The sequence below is a fragment of the Heterocephalus glaber genome, unplaced genomic scaffold (genome assembly GCF_053883595.1).
Source record: "Heterocephalus glaber isolate CG9 unplaced genomic scaffold, H.glaber_assembly_v1.0 deba00001447, whole genome shotgun sequence".
NCBI classification, from domain to species: Eukaryota; Metazoa; Chordata; class Mammalia; order Rodentia; family Bathyergidae; genus Heterocephalus; species Heterocephalus glaber.
The window spans coordinates 8,887,972-8,913,097 of NW_028258299.1; the positions used below are offsets into that span (position 1 = coordinate 8,887,972).

A 25,126-nucleotide genomic window follows, 5' to 3' on the forward strand; every position below is an offset into this window, starting at 1 on the left:
AACATAGATAGAAATTTGTTTAACAAAACAAAGTATTATAAGTCAGATCTGGCAGGATGTAGAATGTGGTTTTGTTATAGGGATGGCAGTGTTGGTTCAGCATCAGAAGATCCACCCCCAAAAGTCATCATTTTAACAGAGGAAAGGAAAAAGCCATATGATCCTGTCACTAGTTGGAGAAGAAGTATTGGACTAAATTCTACAGCTGTTCATGGTAAAAGCTATCAGGAGACTAGAAGTAGAACAGAAACTTCTGAACAGATTAAAGACATGTACTCCATACTTCCAGCGAGAACACCTTATATGAATGGAGAAGATACAATGCTTTCTCCTTAAGGTGGGGAACAAGGGCAGATATGCTTACTCTTTATCTGTCCACTAAACTTTGAAACCTAGTCCCCACCAAAATAGTCTGGCAAAAAAATGACACAACTAGGATAGGATTGGCAAGGCAGAAGCAAAATCTTTATATGTAGATGAAATGATCATCTACAGAGAAAATACTAAGAAATCTCTAGGAGCCCCTAGAACTTGTACTTGAATTTAGCAGGATTAGAAAACACAAGGTATACATAAAAATTCAGGTCTGTGTATACTTGCTATAAATGAAGAATTGGATATTGAAATTTAAAAGTTATGTAGGAGTACAAAGGACCTAAAAAAGTTTAAAAACAAAAACAGTGTTGGAAGATGTTTAGTACCTAATTTTAAGACTTCTTCTAAAGCTACATAATCAAGGCAGTATTGGTGTAAGGAAAGACATATAGATCATTGGAATAAAACAGAGAATCTAGAAATAGAACCACATATATATGGTCCACTGAGTTTTGAAAGATTATTTAACATTAGCATTTTATAGAATATAAACTCAATTCAAGAGCCGAGGAACAGATAGTGTTTTCAGCAAATGGCACTAGAACACCTGGTATCCGTATACAAAAAATTAACCTCAACCCTTTATTTCCATACATGAAAATAACTTGAAGGGATCTATGAACCTAAATAAGAAAGCCTAAAAGTATGAAACTTTAAGAAGAAATTATAAGGGAAAATATTTATGAATTCAGGGTAGGCAAGAACTACCTAGGATACAAAAAACATGATGTATAAAAGAAAAAAATTGATAAATGAGATTCCATCAAAATTTAGAACTTTAAATGACATCCTTAAAATGAAAAGTAGTCCTTAAACAGACCATATTTACAATGCATAGAACCTATGACCAGAATATATAAAGAACTCTTACAGCTCATTAATAGACAACCCAATTAAAAAGTAGACATAAGAAAATGATAAATAACCAGTATAGCACAAGGAAAGGTGTGCAACTCTAGAATCAGAAAAATACTAATCAGTATAATAACAAAATTGAATTATACACTCATTAGTGAGATGAAGTTAAAAGTTTTAAAAGCCTTGTCATGACTTTTTCTTTTTGTTGGATTCTCCTCCTTTGCATTTAATTTGTCACACCCAGTGGATTCATTCTGCTGGGTTTCCTGGGGTTGTGATCCACATTGTCTTTTCCTAGGGTATTTTTGAAAATTTTTTGGAGTGCCGGTTTGGTATTCATGAAGTTCCTGAGGTGCTCTTTATCATGAAAGTATCTTATTTCTCCATCAATTTTGAAAGATAGTTTTTCAGGGTACATCAATCTGGGTTGGAGGCTGTTTTCCTTTAGGGCTTGAAGTACATCACTCCAAGTTCTTCTTGCCTTGAGGGTTTGCACTGAGAAGTCTGCTGTGATTCTGATGGGCTTTCCTTTGTATGTGATTTGTTTCTTTTCTCTCACTGCTTGTAGAATTTTGTTCTTCTGTTGGATTTCTGGAATCCTAACTATTATATGCCTATGTGTAGATTTTTTTTGATTAAGGCTAGTTGGAGTCCTATAATGCCTCACTTACCTGTATGTCAAGTTCTTTGCCCCTCCTTGGGAAGTTTTCTGCCATCACTTCTGTGAACAGTTTTTTTTATGTCATCTGCACTCTCTCCTCTTTCTTCATTGACTCCAATCAGTCTTATGTTATTCTTCTGTGCATCGTCTAGCAGCTGCTGGATTGATTTCTCATGTTCCCTTACAATTTTAAAGCAATTTTTCTTTTCCTCCTCACTAATTGCAATCTTATCTTCTATATGTGAAATTCTATCCTCACATTGGTTCATTCTGCTGTGCAGACTTTCCATGGAGTTTTGAATCTCCTGGAAATCTGTTTGTATCTGTTTTATGGATTCCATTTGTTTCCTATGTTGGGATTCCATCATGTTCCTCAGATCCTCTATATTTTTATCTATGTCCTCTCTAGATTTATTAATCATGTCTTGCACCATGAGCAAAATGTTTGTTGTTATCTGAGTAATTACTTCTGATTTCATTTTTCCCAGATCCTCTTTTGTTGCCAGTTCAGAGAGTCCAGGTGGTTGAGTATCAGATTGTTCCATCTTGTTTCCCTTTGGGGTTGCTGTAGGTGATCTGGAAGTCTGTTTTTGAGGCTTGTTTATGTGTTTTCTCATTTCCACGGTGGGGGGGGGGTGATTCTGGGGCCCACACAGCTCACCTTCTCTGGCCTAGGAGCCTGGGATGGAGGCAGGGGAGGTTCCTTCCCGGTGCTGGGACTGGCTGAGCTTCTCTGCCCTAGGAACCTGGGATGGAGGCAAGGAGCTTCCTTCCAGGTGCCACATTTTAATTCTTTACTGTAATAGCTTCCATAGTATGCCTTTTATTCTGACTTCAGGAGTAGAGAAAACTTGAAGAAATCATAGAAACAATTGGATTTTCCTGAGTTATTTGGAAATAAATTACCTATATTACCCACAAACATTTTAGAATGTATTTCCTACAAAGAAGGACATTCTGTAACATTGCCACCAAAGTCAGTGAGAGTGTTGGTGTGTGACCACCACAGTAGCCCAAGATCCCATTCAGGTCTTGCCAGGTGCTCCTCTAATGCCCTTAGTATAAAGGGTCCAGGGAAATACCATGCACTGCCTTCACTGTCATGTCCCTTTAGTCTCCTAAACCTGGAAAAATCCCTTATTCTTTATGCAGCTTTCTTGGCTTTGGAATTTTTAAGCATTATAGGGCAGTTATTTTGTAAATGTCTCTCATATTTCCTCATGAATCGAGTAAGCTGTGAGGGTCTGTAATTTTTGGTACAAATATGCTGGATTCTTCTCATTTCTTCTTACCAGACAGGAATGTGGATGAGTCTTATTATTGGTGATCATTTGATTAAGGTGGTATCTACCAAGGTCTCCCTGTAAAATTATTTCTTTTTTTTTGAAATTAAAAATATTTTGAAGATATGTGAATAAATTAATCCTCATTACATTTTCATTTACTACCATCTATTGCTATTTTTTTGGCCAAATTAATTGTTAATGATTGCTACCAAACATGATTTTTAAAAATTCCATCACCCTTTCCATATTTATTGCATTCTAATGTTTATACCCATCCACATTTATTTATTCATTCATGTATTGATATCTGTATATATTCATGGATCTCTATCACCGTCCAAACTTAGTAATCATTATTTGTTCATGCTCAAAATAGTCCAGATTTGGCCATTAGATGCTCATTCAAGCTGGCATTTCCTGATTTTTGGAACAAGAACACCTTCCAGACATATGTGAGTTTCCCTTCCCTAGTCATGAAGTACACCATTATTTTTTAAATCCTTATTTCTTTTATTGGAAAATGATACATAGAAATACAGATCTGTGTAGGCATGCTCATTTTTCTCAGGATGTTGTTGGCTACATCATCTCAGTAGACAGACCCGAGATAGGCTTGTATCGTTAATATGAGTATTTGACAATATGTGTATGTTCATTCCCACATTTACATCTATATTGATTTCTGTATCTTTCTATCAAGCTATTCAAGAGTTCATATAGATGACCTCTGATTCTCATCCCAAATTTGATCTGGGCTTCTGCTGCCACCTTTCCTGAGTGAATGCCCTCTTTCCCCTCTGGGTTATGATGATCTACACCAGTAACAGTCATCAACATTCATATGTGCTGTTTAATAGCCTTCATTCATCCTAAGTAATATATATTCACTAAAAGAGAAGGAAATGAGAAAAAAGAAATGTACAAAGAATATAATGAAAGATTTTTGTAATCCTAAAATCCTGGTCAAACTATTATTAACATTTTGACATATTTCCCACTGTCCTAGTGGTGATTTCCTTGTAGATTATAACAGGCATTGTTCTCTACAGTTAATCCTATATGCTATTGTTGTTACTTTGACTTTATCCTTGTAATTAAATACTTTTGAAAATTTGTTAATATATGCATGCTTCCATTTTGTTCTCTCTATTAAGTTTGCGGAAGGAATAAAATTAGAGCATGCATGTGAAAGTGCTCAGTAAATGTAAATGTAGCTGGAAACTGTGCCACTGTTTTATTACTTTGTACCTGTTGTTTTGCATTGCTGTGTGCCTAATTCATGAGTGTTCTTATCTTTATCTTGGACCCGTCACATATAGTATGGATTACCAACTTGTTAAAATGATACCAAATCAGTGATTAGAGCAATCCATATATTATGTCAAAAGTAGACCTGCAGAGTCAAGAACTAGGTTTAATGAACTAGCTACGTCTGTGACCACTGTGTGACTTGGATTAAAACATTCCCAAAGGGAAATTTTTCTCCAGTGTCAAAGATCTCTCTCTCCAACTTGTAGGGGACAGGGGAAGGGGACGTTACCAGAACCTCTGCAGTGCGTCCTGGTCTCCTGCGAGCCACGGCAGCACACGGCGAATTACAGGAAAGGTAAAAAAATGAGACTGAGAAGAAGCTGAGCTTTGGTTTTGATCAGTGCTGCTCTGGGCAGCAAAGACAAAGCCCCCAGTTTACCACACCTTTTATTCAGTACATCAGGAGAAACAAATGTAACAAATGACTTGCAGAGCGTTCAATAGTTCACATTGGGATAAACAAAGTGTAACGGAAGGCTTGCAGAGAGTTCAGTACATCTCCGGCAAACAAGATGTTAATCAGTCCTAGAACAGTGAGGAACTGAGCAGATGTTTGTTCTCCCAGGATGTTTCTTGTCCTGGAGAATCACAGCATCACTGGATCACTGAAGTCTCAGTTGTGACCGGAGGCCAAACTGGAGTTATTCTGTAGCTGGGCTGTAGGCAAGAGAACTAGGCTAACCAAATGATTTTTCCCTAGAATTATGTAGCATTGCTCCCAACACCAACTAATGTTCTATGACTAGAAAACATCCCAATAGATGGCATGTATTCATTTGCTTTGAAAATGATGAATACAAGGACTATTCCACCTCAAAGCTTTGGCCTGGCATAACGGATACTTGCACCTTCCCTCATCATTAACCAACCAGATCAATTACGTGTTTAGTAAAGTTGTCTTCCTAACCCAGTTGTCTATAATCCAATGATTTCCTTTTGACCTGAGACTAGACTCCTGACTATCATGAAGCTGCCTATTGCTTTGATGGCTCAAAGGCAGGGACTTCAGTGAGGACAAGAACACCTGAATGCACAGAAACAGCTGTGTACATGCTGACCATGCACAAGTAACAACCCTACACCTAGGCACCTTTTCCAAGAAGAGAAACTGAAGTCTGCACCTCTTTCTTCCAGAGCGGATGTTTGTAGGGAAAGCATGAGGCACAACTATATGCCAAAGATAGCAAGTTGCTAGCAAAATTGGACATATTTTGTTAACTTACTGAATAGTTTTTGTTTTTGTCTCTCCAGTTTTACTGTGTCTCATGCTGTCAACATCTTTGGTAAGAAACCTGAGACAAATTACTTGTGCTGTCTAAACTATATTCTTCTCAGTCAGATGGAGAAACAGTGAAAACAAAACAATACAAATCTCCAATTTTCCCCTTGCCTTGGTGTACCATAGTTGTAAAGTGACTTCTTCATTATTCCATTCAACAACTGTAGTAATTAGTTCTCTTTCCTCTTCAATTGGGCCAGCCCTTATGGCTTTCATTGGCCACTGGAAAGAAGGGGCAGTCACGTGGTGTCAGATCCCAGCCTGGAACCTTCAGGGCCCTATGCGCTTTTATTTTCCCTTCAGTTGGCTTGCTGGAAGACTGAAGCTGAAAGACTGTGAAAGATCACCACTGTCTCAGCTGAAGTTGTCTTAGATCAGCCTGGAGCCAGCTGACCTCCTCACCATGCAAGAGAACCCAGTCAGGGTCAGCAGAGCCACATGGCTATCATGAACAGTGTGGGCAGAAACAAATGCTCGCTGCTTTAACTCACAGAGGTTTTGGATGGCTTGTTACACAGCAATATTCTATATGATACTTGTGATATGAACTCAATGAATTTTAATCTGAAAAGTCTTTAAAATGGAGAAATACTTCGCCTTCTATTTGTAGTGTAGAGAGTACTGGACTTGAAGTATAAAAATTTGAGTCTTAGGCACTGTTCTTCTTATTCTTTGCACACATGATTTTGGAGATGATGCAATTCTGTACTGTTTAGTTTGTTTACATTACAAATGAGGTACAATCCATTTCCTGTCTAATTTTTAGTAACTATGCATATATAAATATTGCCTGCAAATATTTGCTTGCAAAGTCTGCACTCAAGAGAATGTGATACAGTTCTTAAGTAAAAAGAACTAGTGTATCATTACATGTCCTTTTCATACTATAGCTAATTTAGATGGAAGAAATTTTTAAACATGGTGAAACATGAGGCAGCTATGCAGAAGAGGCACTTGAAATATGAGAAATGACATGCAGTTGGGCATCACATGGCTTAGAGGATCCTTTCTTCTTTTTTTTTTTTCTTTTTTCTTTTTATTTCCCATTAACATAAGCAGAGTTGCAGCAATTATTAGGTGAAACATTTTTGTGGAATGAGCAAGGGGCCATATTCCTACTCCATCAGCTTCTCATAGCTCTGAGGCCAAGAGCCATGAACAAGAATCGTTATAATCGAAGTGTGCAGCTGACACTTTGTGGCTAAGACAAAACATGAAAATACTATGAACAGGAAGCCTGGAAGGTATTTCTATATCCCAGACACGCTTTCACATTAGAAGTGACTTTTCACTGTGTGCAAAAATGACCTGAAACTATGCAAGGAAAGACAGGGGATACAATCAGAATCAGCCCAGGCATACCTAGCGCAGCACAGCAGGGAGAAAAAATATGGACTTTGGAACCCTACCACCTTGTGATCACTCCCAGCTCATTCCACTCTGAGCCTTGGTGTCAGCAGCCATAAAATGATGTTTCTTCAGAAAGTCAATCCGTTTTTTACTATAGGTTAATTATAAGTAAATTCCATGCCTTCCACAGTACGATTTGTGGGAACAGTGTTATTCTCAGAAGACAGGGTGAGGAAGGCACAAACTTTAGGTTTTGATCAAACTGATGGGCACTGACTGTATCTGAGCCACAGGAATATTATGACGATAATTCCCACATCTGGGCATGAGTCCCTTGCCATATTTCCAAAGTGATGATGGTAATTTGAACCTTATAAGGTTATAAGAGGGCAGTAGTGGGCAATGTATAGCGTGTCTGTTATGTGTTTTTCATTTAAGTCAAAAGACGTTAAGGTAAGAGTTGTTTTTTTCTAAACTAAAACCTCAATATTCAGATTTAATTGCATTGTTGGCAATTTGCAATAAATCTGTGGTTTTGGTTGGAGTTTGGGCACTTGTTTCTAAAAGGTTCACCATTAGTGCACCAGAGTATGTGTTCCATGACAGAAACTTCCTTTTGTTTTTTCTTTCATTTATATTCATATCCTCAGGGCAGAATGCTACATAATAGTGGTTTGGTAAACATGGAATTAAAGAAATTGCCGTATTATTTTAAAAATCATTCCAACATTTACAACAAAATAATTAGAATATAATGAGATAATTTTCTATTGATTTTACAATATAGAGGTTTTAAAGAGCCATTCTGGTGTGGCTTGAAAACAAAAGAGAGAGAAAGAGAGATTTCACGGAATCAGGCTTTCTACTGTTCAAATTTTATAAAATATATATTTACTAACTTAAGATTTAAAAAGTAATTAAAACTTATAAAGGCAACGAGAAGTCTTGAAGAATTTCTTACTTACACAGTACAATCCAATCTAGTTGAGTGGTGCTATTCAAGTCACACTCTAGTGCCTTTGAGGCAAGTAGGAAGCCGCTCTTCCTTGCTACCTCCCAATCTCCATATTTAAATATCATCTGTTTTCTGGTGTGAGCTGAATTTGTGAACTTGAGAAGAAATTGTGACAATTAAACTCTCTATGAAGATGACAGATGTCCAATCTTCTTTGTGGGCAAGAGTCGGTATGAGTCTCTCTCCCCTGTCCCTATTATTGTAGAGATCAGATCATAGGAAAGATGAAAACTCCATCAGAGGAAAGGGAACAAATGAGTTTTGGGCAGGATCTGAACCAATGTGGAATCCAGGGACTGCTGGGTTGCACTCAACAGCAACATGGAGTCCTGCTGGGCTGGGCCAAGTGGAAGAATCTTTTTTTTTTTTTTTTTTTTTTTTTTAAGTGGAAGAATCTTATTCAAAGACAAGGGCTAAAGAGAAGAGGAGGAAGACCGGAGGGAGAAACTCTTGTGATCTCATTCCTGTCCTCACAACTCACCCAGTGAGAAAGGTAGGAAGGATTCCCTCTTCTTAAACTGTCCATTCTCCAGAAAATGCTCTGGGTTGAATGTGTCTGGAGTTGCCCACTCTGTGGGGTCCCTGTGCAGCGCAGTCAAATTGGTCAGGATCATGGTTCCCTAGGAAAGGCAGCAGAGAGTCAGGGGAGGCTTGAGCCATGCAACACACTCAGGCACAGGGACAGGGTCCTGGGCTCCCTAGCTGGGGCCTGCTGTTGGCCTCAGCTCCCACACCCTGCCAGGTCCACAGTCCCTTGATCTTCAGGATCTTATACTTTTTCACAGGACCATTCAGGAGGGCAGACTGGCATTGCCTGCCAGGAATGTTCGAGGGAGGTTAGATTATTTTTAAGAATAGATTGTTTGTAGATTATTTGTTAGATTATTTGTAGTATAGGTCTAATCTACAGGCACATGTCAGTGACCATAGCAACAAAGTCTCTTTTGCTTTTTCATTCTTTTCCCTCCAGTATCAACTGCACTCCCCACTCACAGCAGGGTTAGTAACACTAACAGGTGTCCAGGGCCAGGAACATCTGTTCCTCCAGCCACAGGATGAGAAGTCCGGGAGGCAGGAGGGTGAGCCTTTCCCTCACGCTGCCTCATGGGACCCACCAGTGAGGCTGGTCATATAACTATTTGGTCATTCTGTCACCTCCATTCCCTGTTCACAACAGGGTCATCTTTGAGATGCTGTCTTGTGCACCCAAACTCCTGAAATGCCTCCTAACCATCCCCCTGCCACCATTTCAATCTGCTCCGTATCCAGAGAGCTGAGTGTGCTTTAAGTATGACTTAATCATGGCAGATCGCCAAGGTGCTGGCACTGAAAACTTGATACTCTTGAATGCTTTCTGACACTATCAGGTCACAAACCCACCCTCTGATTCACCCGGACCCTCCCTTCTGTGTTGCCTGTTGTCTTCCTTACTGTTTTCATTGCTAAGATAAAACACCTGACACCCAAAGTTAAAGAAGGAAGGGTTTATTGTAACTACAGATTGTAGAGGTTTCAGTCCATAACTGACTGGTTTCAAGGCAGGGTGGCATGGCAGAGTGCCCTCACAGAGTGGGCAGGCAGCAGCAGAAGACAAGCAGCACCAAGCGATGTCAGTATCCCTCTTTCTATCCCTTACATTCTGTCCAAGCTGCTGGCCCTTAGGGTGGGCAGCACTCACATTCAGGCTGGGGCAGCCTTAATCCCAGCATAACACACTTAATCCCACCATCATACACCTCGGATCCAGCTGTCTCCAAAGCATCTCACCTATGACCACATGAAGCTGTAGGGGACATATATCACAAGTTGTAACACTGGGGCTACCCCCTAAGGTGGCCTTCCTCCAGTTATTCTAACAGAAAATGTTCCCATGTTGTTTATCATGTGAAAGTTTCTTTTGTTTTCCTTTTCATAAATTAACTTATCATTGTTTAATTTTTGGTTCCAAAATCACTTTCTTCAAAAGACTCTCCTTGTCATGTCATCTGGCTCCTATTTGTCACTCTAGCTGGAGGATTCTGAGAGCATCTTTTTAGAATCAGTGAGTTCTCCTTTGTGCAGTCATCATGCTTTCTAAGAAGGTGCTTTGATCCTTATTTTGCTCTGAGTTGTTTTTCGGATGCAAATTTTTTACATACTTAATGCATATTTGTTGGGTTACTAAAGAATACTACTTGTTATTTTGAGTATGAAGCTCTGCATGTAAGATCACATTTACCTCCATGAGGAGCCTGTGATGTGAGTTTAAGTGCATTTTACATATGAAGAAACTGAAGACATGAGACGTTTCACAATGCACTTGGAGTCTCAGAGTGGGTAGACATAGAACAATTTCCAGAAGTAGGCCTATTTAATGTCAAAGCCATGGTTTCTGATCTGGGTGCAATTAGATTTCTTAGTGTCCAGGGTGGTTATTAAACCTGATACTAAAAATTAGGAAAAATTATGAGAAAAAAAAAATGGAAACAAAGTCTATGTAAATAGGGAAGGGTGGAAGGGGTGAAGGGTGCACAGGTAATTGGGAAAAAAATAAGAACCAAGATACGTCATGTACTGGTACAAGCACCCAATGATAAATGTAAATGTATTGTATACCTAAAATGTACCAATAAAAGAATTTAAGGAAAAAATGGGAGAATAGAAAAAAAATTAGTGGTAAAAGCAGTCCAGTGAGATGGCCTGGTGCTCTGGAGTTTCATGAATGGTTTGAAAAATACAAACAGCACCTGGCGTGTTCACACCTCAGCCACCGCCAGGAGATGCTCAGTTAAAAAGGAAGGACTTCCTGGCTCAGCAGTGACACTACCTGGCAGTGTTCAGTGGGACAGCTGTCTGGCTCCTCCATTGGAGAGTGTCCCTGAGGGAAGCCTATTCAGAGGGACTTAGACAAACTAGAGCAGATCCACACAGGCTGAGCACATTGGCCAGAGCACAAGGGAGACACCTAAATGTGGTTTGTGCATGGAAGATGCCAGGGACACAGGGGAGCTGACTGTGGGGATCTTAAGGCCTGGTAGCAGGAGATGTCTTCTGTTGGTGAAGATGGGAAACTTAACAGGGGCCAATGGAGAAAGACTGAGGGGAGATTATTTCCCAGTCGAATGAAAGCAAGTCCTGAGAGGGAGCATTATGTAGTGAAAATAATCAGCATAGATGCTGGTTCTGGACCCCAGCTACTGTCATTTTGTAGTTGAGAGAGATCCTGAAAAATCAGTTTTCCTGAGCCTCACCTTAATCTATAAAATGAAAATAAAATTTATCCTGAGAACTAAGACATTTTGAAACAGGGTAGTAGTTCAATCCACATAATTGTTACTTAATAAGTGTTTTCTCCTTTCTCTCCCTTATAATAATTAACATTGCACAGCTTCCTTTCTCAGTCATAATTGGATACCACAGGGTTTTAAGTAAAAGCTGAAGTAATATTAGGTGGGAAATCATGGTAGAAACAGCAGTGTTAGCGTGACCAGAGAGCTGAGTGTCCCAAACGTCCTTTCACACTTAACATTCTACAACTACGGGACTTTGTCATAGATTTTCCAACTATGTCTGGCAGGTTACAGAAGCCTGGTCAGGGCAGGTGGATGACTGGGGGCATGACCTGCACTGGTGTGTCTCCCTCTCTCCTCCCTGGATTTCTCCCTGTTCCCACCATGCCATGAGCTGTATCCCCTGTACCATGTACCTCTGCCATGCCATCCTGCCTCAGAGCCACCTAACCATGGATAGAAGCCTCTACAAATTGTGAGCCAACATAAACCTTTCTTCCCTACATTGTGGATGTCAAGCATTAAGACAATCAAGTATGATACATCACTCTGCTCAAGTAAGTGATTCCTTGGGACTGGAACACATTCCATAATTTCCTAGGATGAGGTCAAAGATGAGCTTGAAGACAAAGGTTGAGCATGTCTACTTACTTTTGGTAGGTGGTATCCACCCAAAGCGGTATCAACACTCAGTTCCCTGGGAACATTCAGAGGAATGATGTTGCCCATTCTCAGCACCTCGTGGATGACAGCGTTGGCATAGGGCATGGACTCTCGGTTGGCTAAGCTCGGCTGCCGCCCCTGGCCAACCACTGTGTCAATCTCAGCATGTACTTTTTCTGGAAGAGAATGGGGGTGCAATTATGTCTTGAAATTTTATGATTTCTTATATAGATATGGAAATGTTCTATGAGAGCTTCCCCGTTGTAGTTTAGATACAGTCAGTTTGCAAATCAAGAAAATGGACCTTTTCCTTTTCAGGGCTTATTTAGAAAACTGCCAGTGCTCTAAATTTTCTGAGTCTGGGTGGCCTAAGGAACTGAATATCCAGGATAAGCAGAGCTAAGTTCATAGTAGGGTCATGTCTTACTGAGGTTGCTATAATAAAGTTCCCTACCGTGGCTGGTTTACAAACCACAGAATTTTATTTCTCACTTCTGGATTCTGGGGAATCCAAGATCAAATCCCCAACAAACTTGACACCTGGTAGGAGCACATTCTCACTCATAGACTTCCTGTGTGCTGACAGTGGTAAGGAACAATGCAGCTCTCTGAAACCTCTTTCTTTTTTTTTTTTCTTTTTTTAAGTAACTAGTCCCATTCAGGAGAGCTAGTCACATTAAAGGCCTCCACTTCCCAATACCATCATATTGTTAATTAACTTTCAACACATGTATTTTGTGAGGAGGACACAAACTGTGAAACACAGCAGATCTATGGACTATAACTTCTCAAGGAGATCTGTGAGTCCAAGCTGGACAGGAAACTCTTGCTGTACAACATTGTTGCTGCAAGCTACTGAAGGCCTTTCAGTCTCAGTTTTCCTGTCTCACTGAAGAGGATAAATGTACCTTCATTTTAGGGATTCTTTGAGATTTACATGCATTGATTTAAGTGAGCATTCAAAAAAATGATAGAAAGTACTACCTGTCACCCAGTGTGTTCTCTTCTCTTTATGTAGTCACAGGGATTTCAGCTGAATACTGGTGGTTCACTTGAAAACTACATTTCCCATATTCTCTTTTGACTAAATGCGGCTGTGTCACTGAGTTTTGGTGATTGGAATGTAAGCAGAAGAGATGTTTCATTCTTGGAACAAGCCCTTCAGAGGAAAGTTGTGTGCTCCCTTTTCCTTTCTCACTTCTTAATGTGGAGAGGCAGTTGTCCCAGTGAGGGTATTAGAGAGTGAGAAGAAACCTCATTCTAGACACAACAGAGCGACCGTTGAAAGGTCTTCAGAATCCTAAGGGTTTTATAAATCTCACAGTTCTTTTCCTTGAGAGAGAAATAAATATGTGACATTTGTTTACTGTTTGTAAAATTTTATTCCTTTTTAAGGTCAAATAGGATTCCATTCAATGTATACTCCACATATTGTTTTCTCCTTCATGGTTGATGAACACCTAGGTTACTTCCACCTCTTAGCTATGAAACAATGTGCTGCTATAAACATAGGTGTAAACTTCTATAAATTTAATTGATTATTATTTTGGATTCTCTATTCCAGAGGCCGAGTTTCCATCTGTGATCATTATTGTGATAGATCAACTTGATTTGAGTAGGAACCACTTGGCAGATTAGCACACTTCTAGGTGTGTCCATGCATGGCTGACACATAGGTCAGCAAACTCAGCCAGCGGGGACAACCCATCCTGGATAGAATTTCAAAAAAGGGAGAGAAGAAGGCAGTGTCCCCATTTTGGAAGAGCTCAAGCCTTGGCTATTGCCTTTGGACATGGCTCTTACATTCCTTCATCCTTCAGCAGACTTACATTTGTGACTCTGGAGTGGGCTTCTAGGCCTTTGACCTTTGACTGGCTTTGGATCCTTGATCCCTCTTGTTCTAAGGCTTCCATCTTCTTGGGTGGAATAGATACTGGATCCTCTGATTTTCCAGCTTACAGAGGTTCATTGTGAGTTCTTCTGCATCTCACCCTGTACGCTCACCTAATAAATCTCTTGCATAATCATGCATATATTATCTATTGACTCTGTTCCCCTTGACAACCCTATTGCAACATCCTAACTCAGAAACTTTAAACTTTAAAAATATATATATAATCCTCATGTAGAAATGCATTTTACATCATGACCCAAGGTGATACACATAAATAAATAAACATATAAAACATAAATTTTATATCAATATATGAAAGAGATAGTATAAAGAAATTTATCAATATACATGGGATGCACTCCAACCCCATTTATACTGTGTTTATATTAGGGAAAAAAGTTGGTCTTGATCCACAAAACTTATTTTATGCCTCTTTACTACACTGTGATCCACAGCTTGGAGAAATTTGTTATGAGAGTCTTTATCCACCACCTGCTCAAACTGTTCTGAATGCTGAGAGATCAAAAATGATGGGAAAAAGGGCCAGGGATTTAGCTCAGTGGCACCGGGCTCACCTTGCAAGGACAAGGTCCTGAGTTAGATCCCTGGTACTGGAAAAAAAAAAAAGGTGGGAACATGCACTGTCCGTGGAGGGATGAGAGTCTGTGGCGTTGTTGTAAGAATAATGTGTGATAAGCATATTAGGTGAGTTGCATTAAGTCATTTCTGGCATAAGACAATGCTAATAATTGCCATGCCAGTAATATCACAGAGTAGTGGAAGATATTGAGGTCAATAATGTGGAGAAAGTGGGGAAGTAGCTTCATGGTAGAGGAAGAGCAGATGTCAGGCTGAGGGCATAAATAAGAACAGTGACCAGAGAATGAAATGTACTTTGGGGAAGCCCCCTTATGCCACAGTGGGGATGAGGTGGGGGAGGCAGAAAGGAGGCACATTGGAGGGCACTGCAATCCACATTAAGGACTGTGGACAGCATCCAATACAGAGAAAGGAAGGCTATGAGAGGATTTTCAACTGAGACAGCCACTCTTTCCTGGAATTCATCACGACATTAATGGACTTCACTGTTTCCCCTGGACTCAGAGCTCCCTGAGGGCAGGAACTTGCTGCAGTACTTGTACTACCTGGACCAGTCACAATCCTGAGAGTAGACTTGAAGCGTGTACCCATACCCAAGCAGATATCACCTCGGGACTGTGCTGCTTGCCTTTCCATGCTGCCAAGCTGTCCTGCATTCCAGGAGCACTGCTTGCCCTGGTCAAGAGCACACATTGCATGCTTACCTTGGATTTCGGGGTAGAGGGCCATGTATAGCAGACCCCAGCGCAGTGTTGTGGATGTTGTCTCTGTCCCAGCAAAAAAGAGGTCCAGGGTGCTAAGGATGAGGTTTTCTTCATCAAAACTTGAAGTGGTCTTGTCTGGGTGCTAGACAGGACAGCATTGATTAAGGTTCATTCAGAGAATCTATGGTTGATGCCATAGAATAGTAAAAGGTTTGAAGGAAAGCGAGGAGGAGAAATTATGTGCATTTGACTTTGTCAAGAAGTAGCAATACTGTTAGTGTCCACCTGTCCCTACTGCTGGAAGGGAAAATCAATTCTCCAGCACTCAGTGTTAGAACATCAAGAAAACTGAGGCCACACAGACCTGAGCATAGGCACTGTCCATGCAAGGAAACAGACCAGAGCTGACCCACAGATAGTGTGACCATCCACCAACTCCTAGATGGAGCACCACAAGATTAGACCAACTAATCTGATCTGGGATGAGGACAATGCCCAAAGAGGGAACAGAGCAACAAAACTAACAGTCCACTGGAACCCCAGCCCCTTGTCCTGCCTCCAGCAGAGAGCAGAAGGATGATCGCTTTTTGTATCAGCCAAGGTCAGGTGGACACACCGTGGCTTGAACAGTAACCACAATCTGGGGAGAACAGATAGAAGGGCCTCTGGTGGAGGGAAGGCACCTCAAAAAGCCATACGCCTAAAACTGGGTGGAGAATATTATGACTGGGTGGATTCTAAGGCTGCAGATCTTAGAAGGAAACCACTCATTCAAAAACACAGAATTGTTCTTTGACTTAACCATTTGAAACATTGTTCTGTTTTTATTCTTTAGTTGTACATCAGTTTTGTTGGGGCCATGGCTTTTTAAAAAAATGTATTATTGACTTTTTTTCCTTTAGTTTCTTTTGTCTCTATCTTACCCCATCTGATCTTTTTTTCTCTATCTTCCATTTCCTGGTTTTTTATCCTTTGTCTTGTTCATTTTTTCCATGACAGTTTTCCAATGTTATTAATTTCTTTTCACTCCTCAATAGGACCCCCGATTTCACTTTTCTCTAATCCATCTCTTATCCCACTGATTTTTCAAATTTTGCTTTTTTTCATTCTCTAGTTCCTCACATCCTCTATATATGGCTTGTAGCTAGATGTCCATAGGTAGGGTTTTTTCAGAGGTGGCTGGGTCTAGAGTATGTGATGCTGGGAGTGATTCATGGTACATTACTAGGCACAAGGGCAGTAGGATTAAGGGTGTGAGTGCTATCCAACCTAAGGAGCTTGGATAAAAGAGGCAGAAAGAACTGTAGTCTTCTCTTGCTTGTTTTGCTACTTTCTGCCCACCATGAACTGTTCCCTTCTGTGAAGCCAGTCTGCTTTGAAGCCAGCTAATTATGGACTGAAACCTTTACAAACTGTGAGCTAAATAATCCTTTCCTCACTTAACTTGTGTGCGTGGGGGTATTGTGTCTCATCAAGTAGAAAACTAAATAAGATACTCTAATTTTACTAGTACAACAATTAAGTTTTATGAATCTCTAGATAGATAGTTCACATATTTATGTAATTATTGATGAATACTGTTCTGCTGTTAGCAGAAGGAAAGTTTAGAAAATATTTACTGGGAATCCTTACTAGGTTAATATTTGGTTTGTCTTAGTGTTCAGGTGATAATTCTAGTTCTCTTTTCTAGTGTTAAGGACACTACATTATTGGTTCTTAGGGTTTGTGAATATCCAGGTTTTCTTTAATGTTATTTCTGTTGCTTATTTTAATACTATAGATAAGGTGACATAGTTGATGCTATTCTTAGGATGCCAGTACCTGGATTGCATAGAGGTCATCATTTTTTTTTATTAAATTCTTTTATTGGTACATTGTAGGTATACAACACAATTACATTTCTCATTAGGAATTTTACCTTTACATAATGCATCTTGGTTCTTATTTCTAGTCCTCCCTTCACCCCCTCCACCCTTCCCTATTTACAAAGACTTTATTTCCATTTTTTCCATTTCTCATCATTTTTCCTTTCCCCTGCGCCTCCCACTACCCCTACCCCTTTGGACCTTTTCTTCCTATTTTACATTATCGATTCTTCATTCTAATCATTGGTACATTTTAGGTATACAATATAATGACATTCATCATTGGAAATTTGCACCTTTACAGAGTCTCCCTTGGTTCTTATTTTTCACCCTTGCCCAGCCCTCCCTTCAACCCCTCCAGTCCTCCCTGTTTACAAAGATTTTGTTCCTATTTTTCCATTTTCTCATATTAATCCCATTCCCTTCTATTCTTTCCCCTAGCCCTCCCACTTCCTTCCCCTTTACCCCTTTTCTTCCTATTTCACATTACCTATTATACATTTAGTCCTTATTTACACTTTCAGTTTCTCACACCAGAGAAACTATTCGGAATTTATTCATGTGTTTCCTATTTATTTCACATAAGAGTATGGCCTCAATGTGCATCCACTTAGCTATAAATGTCTCTAATTTCTCATTTTTTAAGGATGAGTAGTACTTCATTTTATTAAAAAACCCACATTTTCTCTATCCAGTCTCCAGTTGATGGGCATTTGGGCTGTTTCCAAGTTTTAGCTATTACAAACTGTACAGCTATGAACATGGGTGCATATACATCACTGTGGTATGATTCTTTTAATTCTTTGGGGAAGATCCCCAGCAGTGGAATAGTGGGGTCAAATGGGACTTCCAGTCCTAGTTCTTTGAGGTATCTCCATACTGATTTCCACAGTGCTTGCACCAGTCTACACTCCCACCAGCAGTGGAGCAGGGTTCCTCTTTCCCCACAGCCCCACCAGCATTTGTTATTGGTTGATTTGATGATAGCAGCCATGCTTTCTGGAGTGAAGTGGAATCTCAGCAGTGTTTTCATTTGTATCTCTCGAATGACCAGTGATGCTGAACATTTTTTCATGTATTTATTTGCTATTTCTACTTCTTTGTCTGAGAAATGTCTGTTCATTTCAGATGCCCATTTTTGGATTGGGTCTTTAAATTTGGGAGGTCTGATCTTTTTAAGTTCTTTACAGATTTGAGATAGTAGACCTTTGTCTGAGGAAGAGCAGGTGAAGATTTTTTCCCACATTGTGGGTTGTCTCTTCACACTGCTGGTGGTTTCACTTGCTGTGCAGAAGCCTTTTAATAGGAAGAGATTCCACTTGTTGATTGTTTGTGCTAGTTCATGGGCAACTGAGGTTTTGTTCATAAAATCTTTTCCTACACCAATGTCTTCAAGGGTTCTACCTAACCTCTGTTACAACTGGTTCAGAGTTTCTATTTTAATATTTAGATCTTTAATCCATTTTGATTTTAGTTTAATGCATGGTGAGAGATACAGGTCTAGTTTTAATCTTTGGCAAGTTGAAGCCCAATTTTTCCAGCACCATTTATTAAAGAGGCTATCTTTCCTCCAGTGAGGGTGTTTGGCTCCTTTGTCCAAGATGATATGGCTGAGTGTGTCTGGCGTTGTTTCTTCATCTTCTAATCTGTTCCACTGGTCCTCAAGTCTGTTTCTTTGCCAGAACCATGCTGTTTTTATCACAGGAGCTTTTAGTATAGTTGCAGGTTGGGGATTGTGATACCCCCTGCCATGTCTCTGTTACCTAGAAATACTTTTGCTATTCTGGGTGTCTTCTGGTTCCATATGAATTTTTGGATTGTTTTCTTGAGGTCTATGAAGTATGCTGCTGCTATCTCAATTGGAATTGCATTAAATCTATATAGCAGTTTTGGAAGTATGGCCATTTTCACTATATTACTCCTTCCTACCCAGGAGCAGGGGATGTCTGTCCATTTTCTGATATCATCTTCAATCTCTCTTTTCAGAGTGCCATAGTTTTCAGAGAAGAGGTCTTTGATTTCTTTCGTTAGGATGATACCTAGGTATTTCAATTTTTTGGATGCTATTGTGAAAGGAATTATTTGCCCTATTTCTCTCTCAGTGAGTCTGTCATTGGTGTAGAGGAAAGCTATTGATTTTTGTGTGTTGACCTTGTAACCAGCTACTTGACTGAGTTTGGTTATTAAGTCTAGAAGACTTTTGGTGGAGTTCTTGGGGTCTTCTATATAGAGTATCATGTCATCTGCAAATAATGACAGTTTGACTTCTTCATTTCCTATCTTTATGCCTTTTATTTCTTTCTCTTGTCTAATTGCCATGGCTAATGTTTCCAGAACTATATTGAACAAGAGTGGTGATAGTGGACATGCTTGTCTTGTTCCTGATTTGAGTGTGAAGGATTTCAGTTTGTGACCATTTAGTATGATATTGGCTGTTGGTTTTTCATAGATGGCTTCTATCAGTTTGAGGTAGAGACCATCTATTCCAATTTTTTGTAGGGTTTTTATCATAAATGCATGTTGGATTTTGTCAAATGCTTTTTCTGCATCTATGGAGATAATCATATGGTTTTTGGTTTTGGCTCTACTGATATAGTGTATTACATTAATTGATTTTCGTATATTGAACCATCCCTGCGTCCCTGGGATGAATCCCACTTGATCAGGGTGTATGATCTTCTTGATGATCTTCTGCATTCTGTTTGCCAGTATCTTATTAAGGATTTTTGCATCTATGTTCATTAGTGAGATTGGCCTATAGTTCTCTTTTTCAGTTGGGCCTTTCTCTGCTTTGGGGATCCAGGTGAAGCTTGCTTCCAGGAATGAATTCGGGAGTATTGCTTCCCTTTCAATTTCATTGAAGAGTTTAAACAGTGGTGGCAGCAGTTCCTCTCTAAATGTCTTGTAGAATTCAGCAGTGAAGCCATCAGGGCCCGGGATTTTCTTAGTTGATAAGTTTTTAATTACATTTTCAATTTCATTGGTTGATATTGGGTTGTTCAGAATTTTTAGGTCTTCTTTGTTCAACTTTGGTAATTCATATGTATCTAGGAATCTGTCCATTTCTTCTGTGCTGTCCATCTTATTGGCATATAGGTTCTGGAAGTAGGTATTGATGATCCTCTGGATTTCTGCTGGGTCTGTTGTAATTTCACCCTTTTCATTCCTAATTGCATGGATTTGGGCCTTTTCTTTCCTTTTTCTGACAAAGTTGGCTAAAGGTTTGTCAATTTTGTTGATTCTTTTGAAGAACCAACTCTTGGCTTCATTGATATTTTGTATCATTCTCTTAGTCTCCACTGCATTGATTTCTCCTCTGATCTTTATAATTTCCTCCCTTGTATGAGCTTTGGGGTTGTCCTGCTCTTCTTTTTCTAGAAGCTTGAGGTTCAGCATCAGGTTGTTTAATTGGGATCGTTCTGTTTTCCTACTATGCGTATTCACTGCTATGAATTTCCCTTGTAAGACCGCTTTCATTGTGTCCCATAGATTCCGATATGTTGTACTGTCATTGTCATTTAGTTGAAAGAACGGTCTGATTTCTTCTTTAATTTCCTCTGTGACCCACTGGTTATTCAGAAGTGTGTTGTTCAATTTCCACATGTTTATGAAATTTTTTGAGTTTCTTTTGCTATGGATCTCCAATTTCATCGCACTATGGTCTGATAATGTACAGGGGACAACTTCAATTCCTTTGCACTTACTTAAACATGTTCTATGTGTGAGTATGTGGTCTATTTTGGAGAATGACCCATGTGCAGCTGAGAAGAATGTGTATTCTGATTTTGTGGGGTGGAAGACTCTGTAAACATCTGTTAAGTTTATTTGTTCAAGAGTTCGATTGAGTTCCAGTATTTCATTACTTATTTTTAGTCTAGTTGATCTATCTATTTGTGAGAGTGGGGTGTTGAGTTCCCCCACTACAATTGTATTAGTGCATATATGACTTTTCAAGTCCGTTAGTATTTGTTTTATATAGTTGGGTGCACTAGTGTTTGGTGCATAGATATTTATTATTGTCATCTCTTCTTCTTGGATTCTTCCCTTGTTTGCCATTATCTTAATAAGGATTTTTGCATCTATGTTCATGAGTGAGATTGGCCTATAGTTCTCCTTTTCAGTTGGGTCTTTCTCTGCTTTGGGGATCAAGGTGATGCTTGTTTCCAGGAATGAATTTGGGAGGATTGCTTCCCTTTCCACTACATTGAAGAGTTTAAACAGTAGTGGCAGTAGTTCCTCTTTAAATGTCTTGTCGAATTCATCAGTGAAGCCATCAGGGCCCGGGATTTTCTTAGTTGATAAGTTTTTAATTACATTTTCAATTTCATTGGTTGATATTGGGTTGTTCAGAATTTTTAGGTCTTCTTTGTTCAACTTTGGTAATTCATATGTATCTAGGAATCTGTCCATTTCTTCTGTGTTGTCCATCTTATTGGCATATAGGTTCTGGAAGTAGGTATTGATGATCCTCTGGATTTCTGCTGGGTCTGTTGTCATTTCATACTTTTCATTCCTAATTGCATGGATTTGGGCCTTTTCTTTCCTTTTTCTGATAAGGTTGGCTAAGGGTTTGTAAATTTTGTTGATCCTTTTGAAGAACCCACTCTTGGCTTCATTGATTTTTTGTATCATTCTCTTAGTCTCCATTGCATTGATTTCTCCTCTGATCTTTATAATTTCCTCCCTTGTAGGAGCTCTGGGGTTGTCCTGTTCTTCTTTTCCTAGAAGCTTGAGGTTCAGCATCAGGTTGTATAATTGGGATAGTTCTGTTTTCCTACTATGCGTATTCACTGCTATGAATTTTCCTTGTAAGACCGCTTTCATTGTGTCCCATAGATCCTGATATGTTGCACTGTCATTGTCATTTAATTGAAGGAACTGACTGATTTCTTCTTTAATTTCCTCTGTGACCCACTGGTTATTCAGAAGTGTGTTGTTCAATTTCCACATGTTTATGAAATTTTTTGAGTTTCTTTTGCTATGGATCTCCAATTTCATCACACTATGGTCTGATAATATACAGGGGATAACTTCAATTCCTTTGTACTTACTTAAATATGTTCTATGTGTGAGTATGTGGTCTATTTTGGAGAATGACCCATGTGCAGCTGAGAAGAATGTGTATTCTGATTTTGTGGGGTGGAAGGCTCTGTAAACATCTGTTAAGTTTATTTGTTCAGGAGTTTGATTGAGTTCTAGTATTTCATTCCTTATTTTTTGTCTAGTTGATCTATCTACTTGTGACAGTGGGGTGTTGAGGTCCCCCACTACAATTGTATTAGTGCATATATGACTTTTCATGTCCATTAGTATTTGTTTTATATATTTGGGCAAAGTAGTGTTTGGTGCATAGATATTTATGATTGTCATCTCTTCCTCTTGGATTCTTCCCTTTACAAGGATGTAGTGTCCTTCTTCATCTCTCTTAATCAGTGTTGGTTTGAAATCTACTTGATCTGCAAAGAGGATAGCTACTCCTGCTTTTTTTCGGGTTCCTGCCGCATGGAGTATTGTTTTACACCTTTTAACTTTCAGTCTATGAGTTTCCTTTTGAACTAAGTGTGTTTCTTGTATGCAACATATTGTTGGATTTTGCTTCTTGACCCATTCTGCCAGTCTATTTCTTTTGATTGGTGAATTGAGACCTTTAACATTGATGGTTATAACTGAACTGTATTGACTTGTCATTGCCATGGCTTTTTGTTTTTGTTGGGTTCTCCCCCTTTACATTTAATTACTTGTTGTGCTGGATGGGTTCATTCTGCTTTGCTTCCTGGGGTTGTGATCCTCAATGTCTGTACTTAGGATATTGTGTAAAATTCTTTGGAGTGCTGGTTTGCTATTCATGAAGTTCTTAAGGTGCTCTTTGTCATGAAAGTATTTTATTTCTCCATCAATTTTGAAAGATAGTTTTGCAGGGTACATGAATCTGGATTGGAGGCTGTTTTCTTTTAGGGCTTGGAATATGTCACTCCAAGCTCTTCTTGCCTTGATGGTTTGTGTTGAGAAATCTGCTGTGATTCTGATGGGCTTTCCTTTTCACATGATTTGTTTCTTTTCTCTGATTGCTTGTCAAACTTTGTTCTTCTGTTGTGTTTCTGGAATCTTAGCAATTATATGCCTATGTGTAGATTTTTTTTGATCAAGGCTATTTGGAGTCCTATATGCCTCCCTTATCTGTATGTCAAGTTCTTTTCCCCTGCTTGGGAAGTTTTCTGGCATTATTTCTCTGAAGAGTTTTTTTATGTCATCTTCACTCTCTCCTAGTTCTTCATTGACTCCAGTCAGTCTTATGTTATTCTTCTTTGCATTATCTATCAGCTGCTGGATTGATTTCTTATGTTCCCTTATAATTTTGAAGAAATTTTTCTTTTACTGGTCATTAATTGCAATCTTATCTTCTATATCTGAAATTCTGTCCTCACACTGGCTCATTCTGCTGTGTAGACTTTCAGTGGAGATTTTCATCTCCTGGAAATCTATTTGCATCTGTTTTATGGATTCCATTTGTTTCCTATGTTGGGATTCCATCATGTTCCTCAGCTCCTCTCTAGATCTATTAATCATGTCTTGCACTAGGAGCACAATTTCTCCTGTTATCTGAGAAATTATTTCTGATTTCATTTTTTCCAGATCCCCTTTTGTTGCCAGTTCAGTGGGTCCAGGTGGTTGAGTATCAAAATGTTCCATCTCATTTCCCTTTGGGGTTCCTGTAGGTGATGTGGAAGTCTGGTTTTGAGACTTATTTATGTGTTTTCTCATTTTGACTGGGGGTGGGCTGTTGGTGCCTGCACAGATTACCTCCTCTGAGCTGCGAGAGGTGAGACAGGGGCCAGGAGCAGTGGTAAGGATGGTGGCCCAAAACCCCTTTCCTGTGGGCTGGGAGCAGCAGGAGGGATGGTGGCTGGGAAGCCCCTTCCTCTGGACCAGGAGCAGTGGGATGGTGGCTCAGAAGGCCCTACCTCTGGGCCGGGAGCAGCGGGGCTCAGTACAGTGGTCTGGTGGTCCCGTGTCCTCTGCGTCTTTGTAGTGTGGAACCAGGTGGCTGTACAGAGGAGTGGGGGGGGCAGTGTCCAGTGGATTGTTCTTCTGTGCAACTCGCGACCTCGGTAGGGCGTGTGCAGACCTGCCTGTCTGCAGCGGGCTGATTCGGCATGTTCCACACGACTCGCGACCATAGAGGTTATCATTAACAATACTGTGCCCAATATCAGAAAAACTGGGTACTGCATCACATATGCTGCAAGTTTTCCTCCAAGATAAATGCAAGTGATTGTGTCAGGGGACAGAGGCTAAGGCCAATAGCCACATTAAGATGGAACCACTGAAAAGTAGACATTAACTAAAGAGGTCTCCAAAACAGCAAGAAAGTATACCACAACAATCAACTCACAAGCTTCAGTTTAAAAACAAACAAAAAATAGAAATGGGAGAAGAAAAGGCAGCAAAATCCCTCCAAAAACTCCCAATCCCCCTAAAGTTGATTCATGGGGCATCAAAGTGGAGAAAACTTAAAGTCATACACTTGAATTATTCAAAAAGCTAACAAAAGAGATTACAAAATAGATCAATAAAGCATTTAGCAAGATCACAGAAGACATAAACAATCAGATTATGGGCCCCATAAACAAGATGATCAGCATGTCTACAGAAGACGCTAATAGATAGAAAGCTAAATAAAATAATGCAAAACATAAATGACCAACATGGAAAAGAATTAGAATCCATAAAAAGGTAACAAATAGAAATTCAGGAGAGTAAAAATTTTATTGTACGTATGGGCAGTGCAACTGATCAATGTGAGGACAGTGTCAGAACTAGAAGGCAGACCTGTTATGGGTGACTAATTAATGACAGGTATTTTAAACATAATAAGAGAACATGAAAAATGGAAACAACACATCCTAGATAAGATATAAAAGACTAATCTAAGATTAATTGGAGTTAGCAAAAATCAGAAAAGAGCACAAATGGCATAAATTCATGTTTACTTAAA

General features: G+C 39.5%; 1 protein-coding gene across 2 annotated transcripts in view; it reads right to left on the reverse strand.

Annotated features, from left to right (window-relative positions):
- Positions 1-25,126, reverse strand: part of LOC101719021 (cytochrome P450 2J2-like) — a 56,852-nt gene that overhangs the window by 7,457 nt on the left and 24,269 nt on the right. The window contains exons 6-9 of one of the 2 annotated variants that reach the window (XM_087214658.1): positions 15,266-15,407; positions 12,056-12,243; positions 8,617-8,755; positions 1,466-5,148 (exon numbers count right to left, since the gene is read on the reverse strand). In XM_087214658.1, the coding sequence (XP_087070784.1) occupies positions 5,105-5,148; positions 8,617-8,755; positions 12,056-12,243; positions 15,266-15,407 (513 nt within the window). In that variant the 3' untranslated portion in view covers positions 1,466-5,104. Of the gene's footprint in view, positions 1-1,465; positions 5,149-8,616; positions 8,756-12,055; positions 12,244-15,265; positions 15,408-25,126 lie in introns of those variants that run through there. The other variant, XM_004869600.4, reaches the window with a different exon arrangement.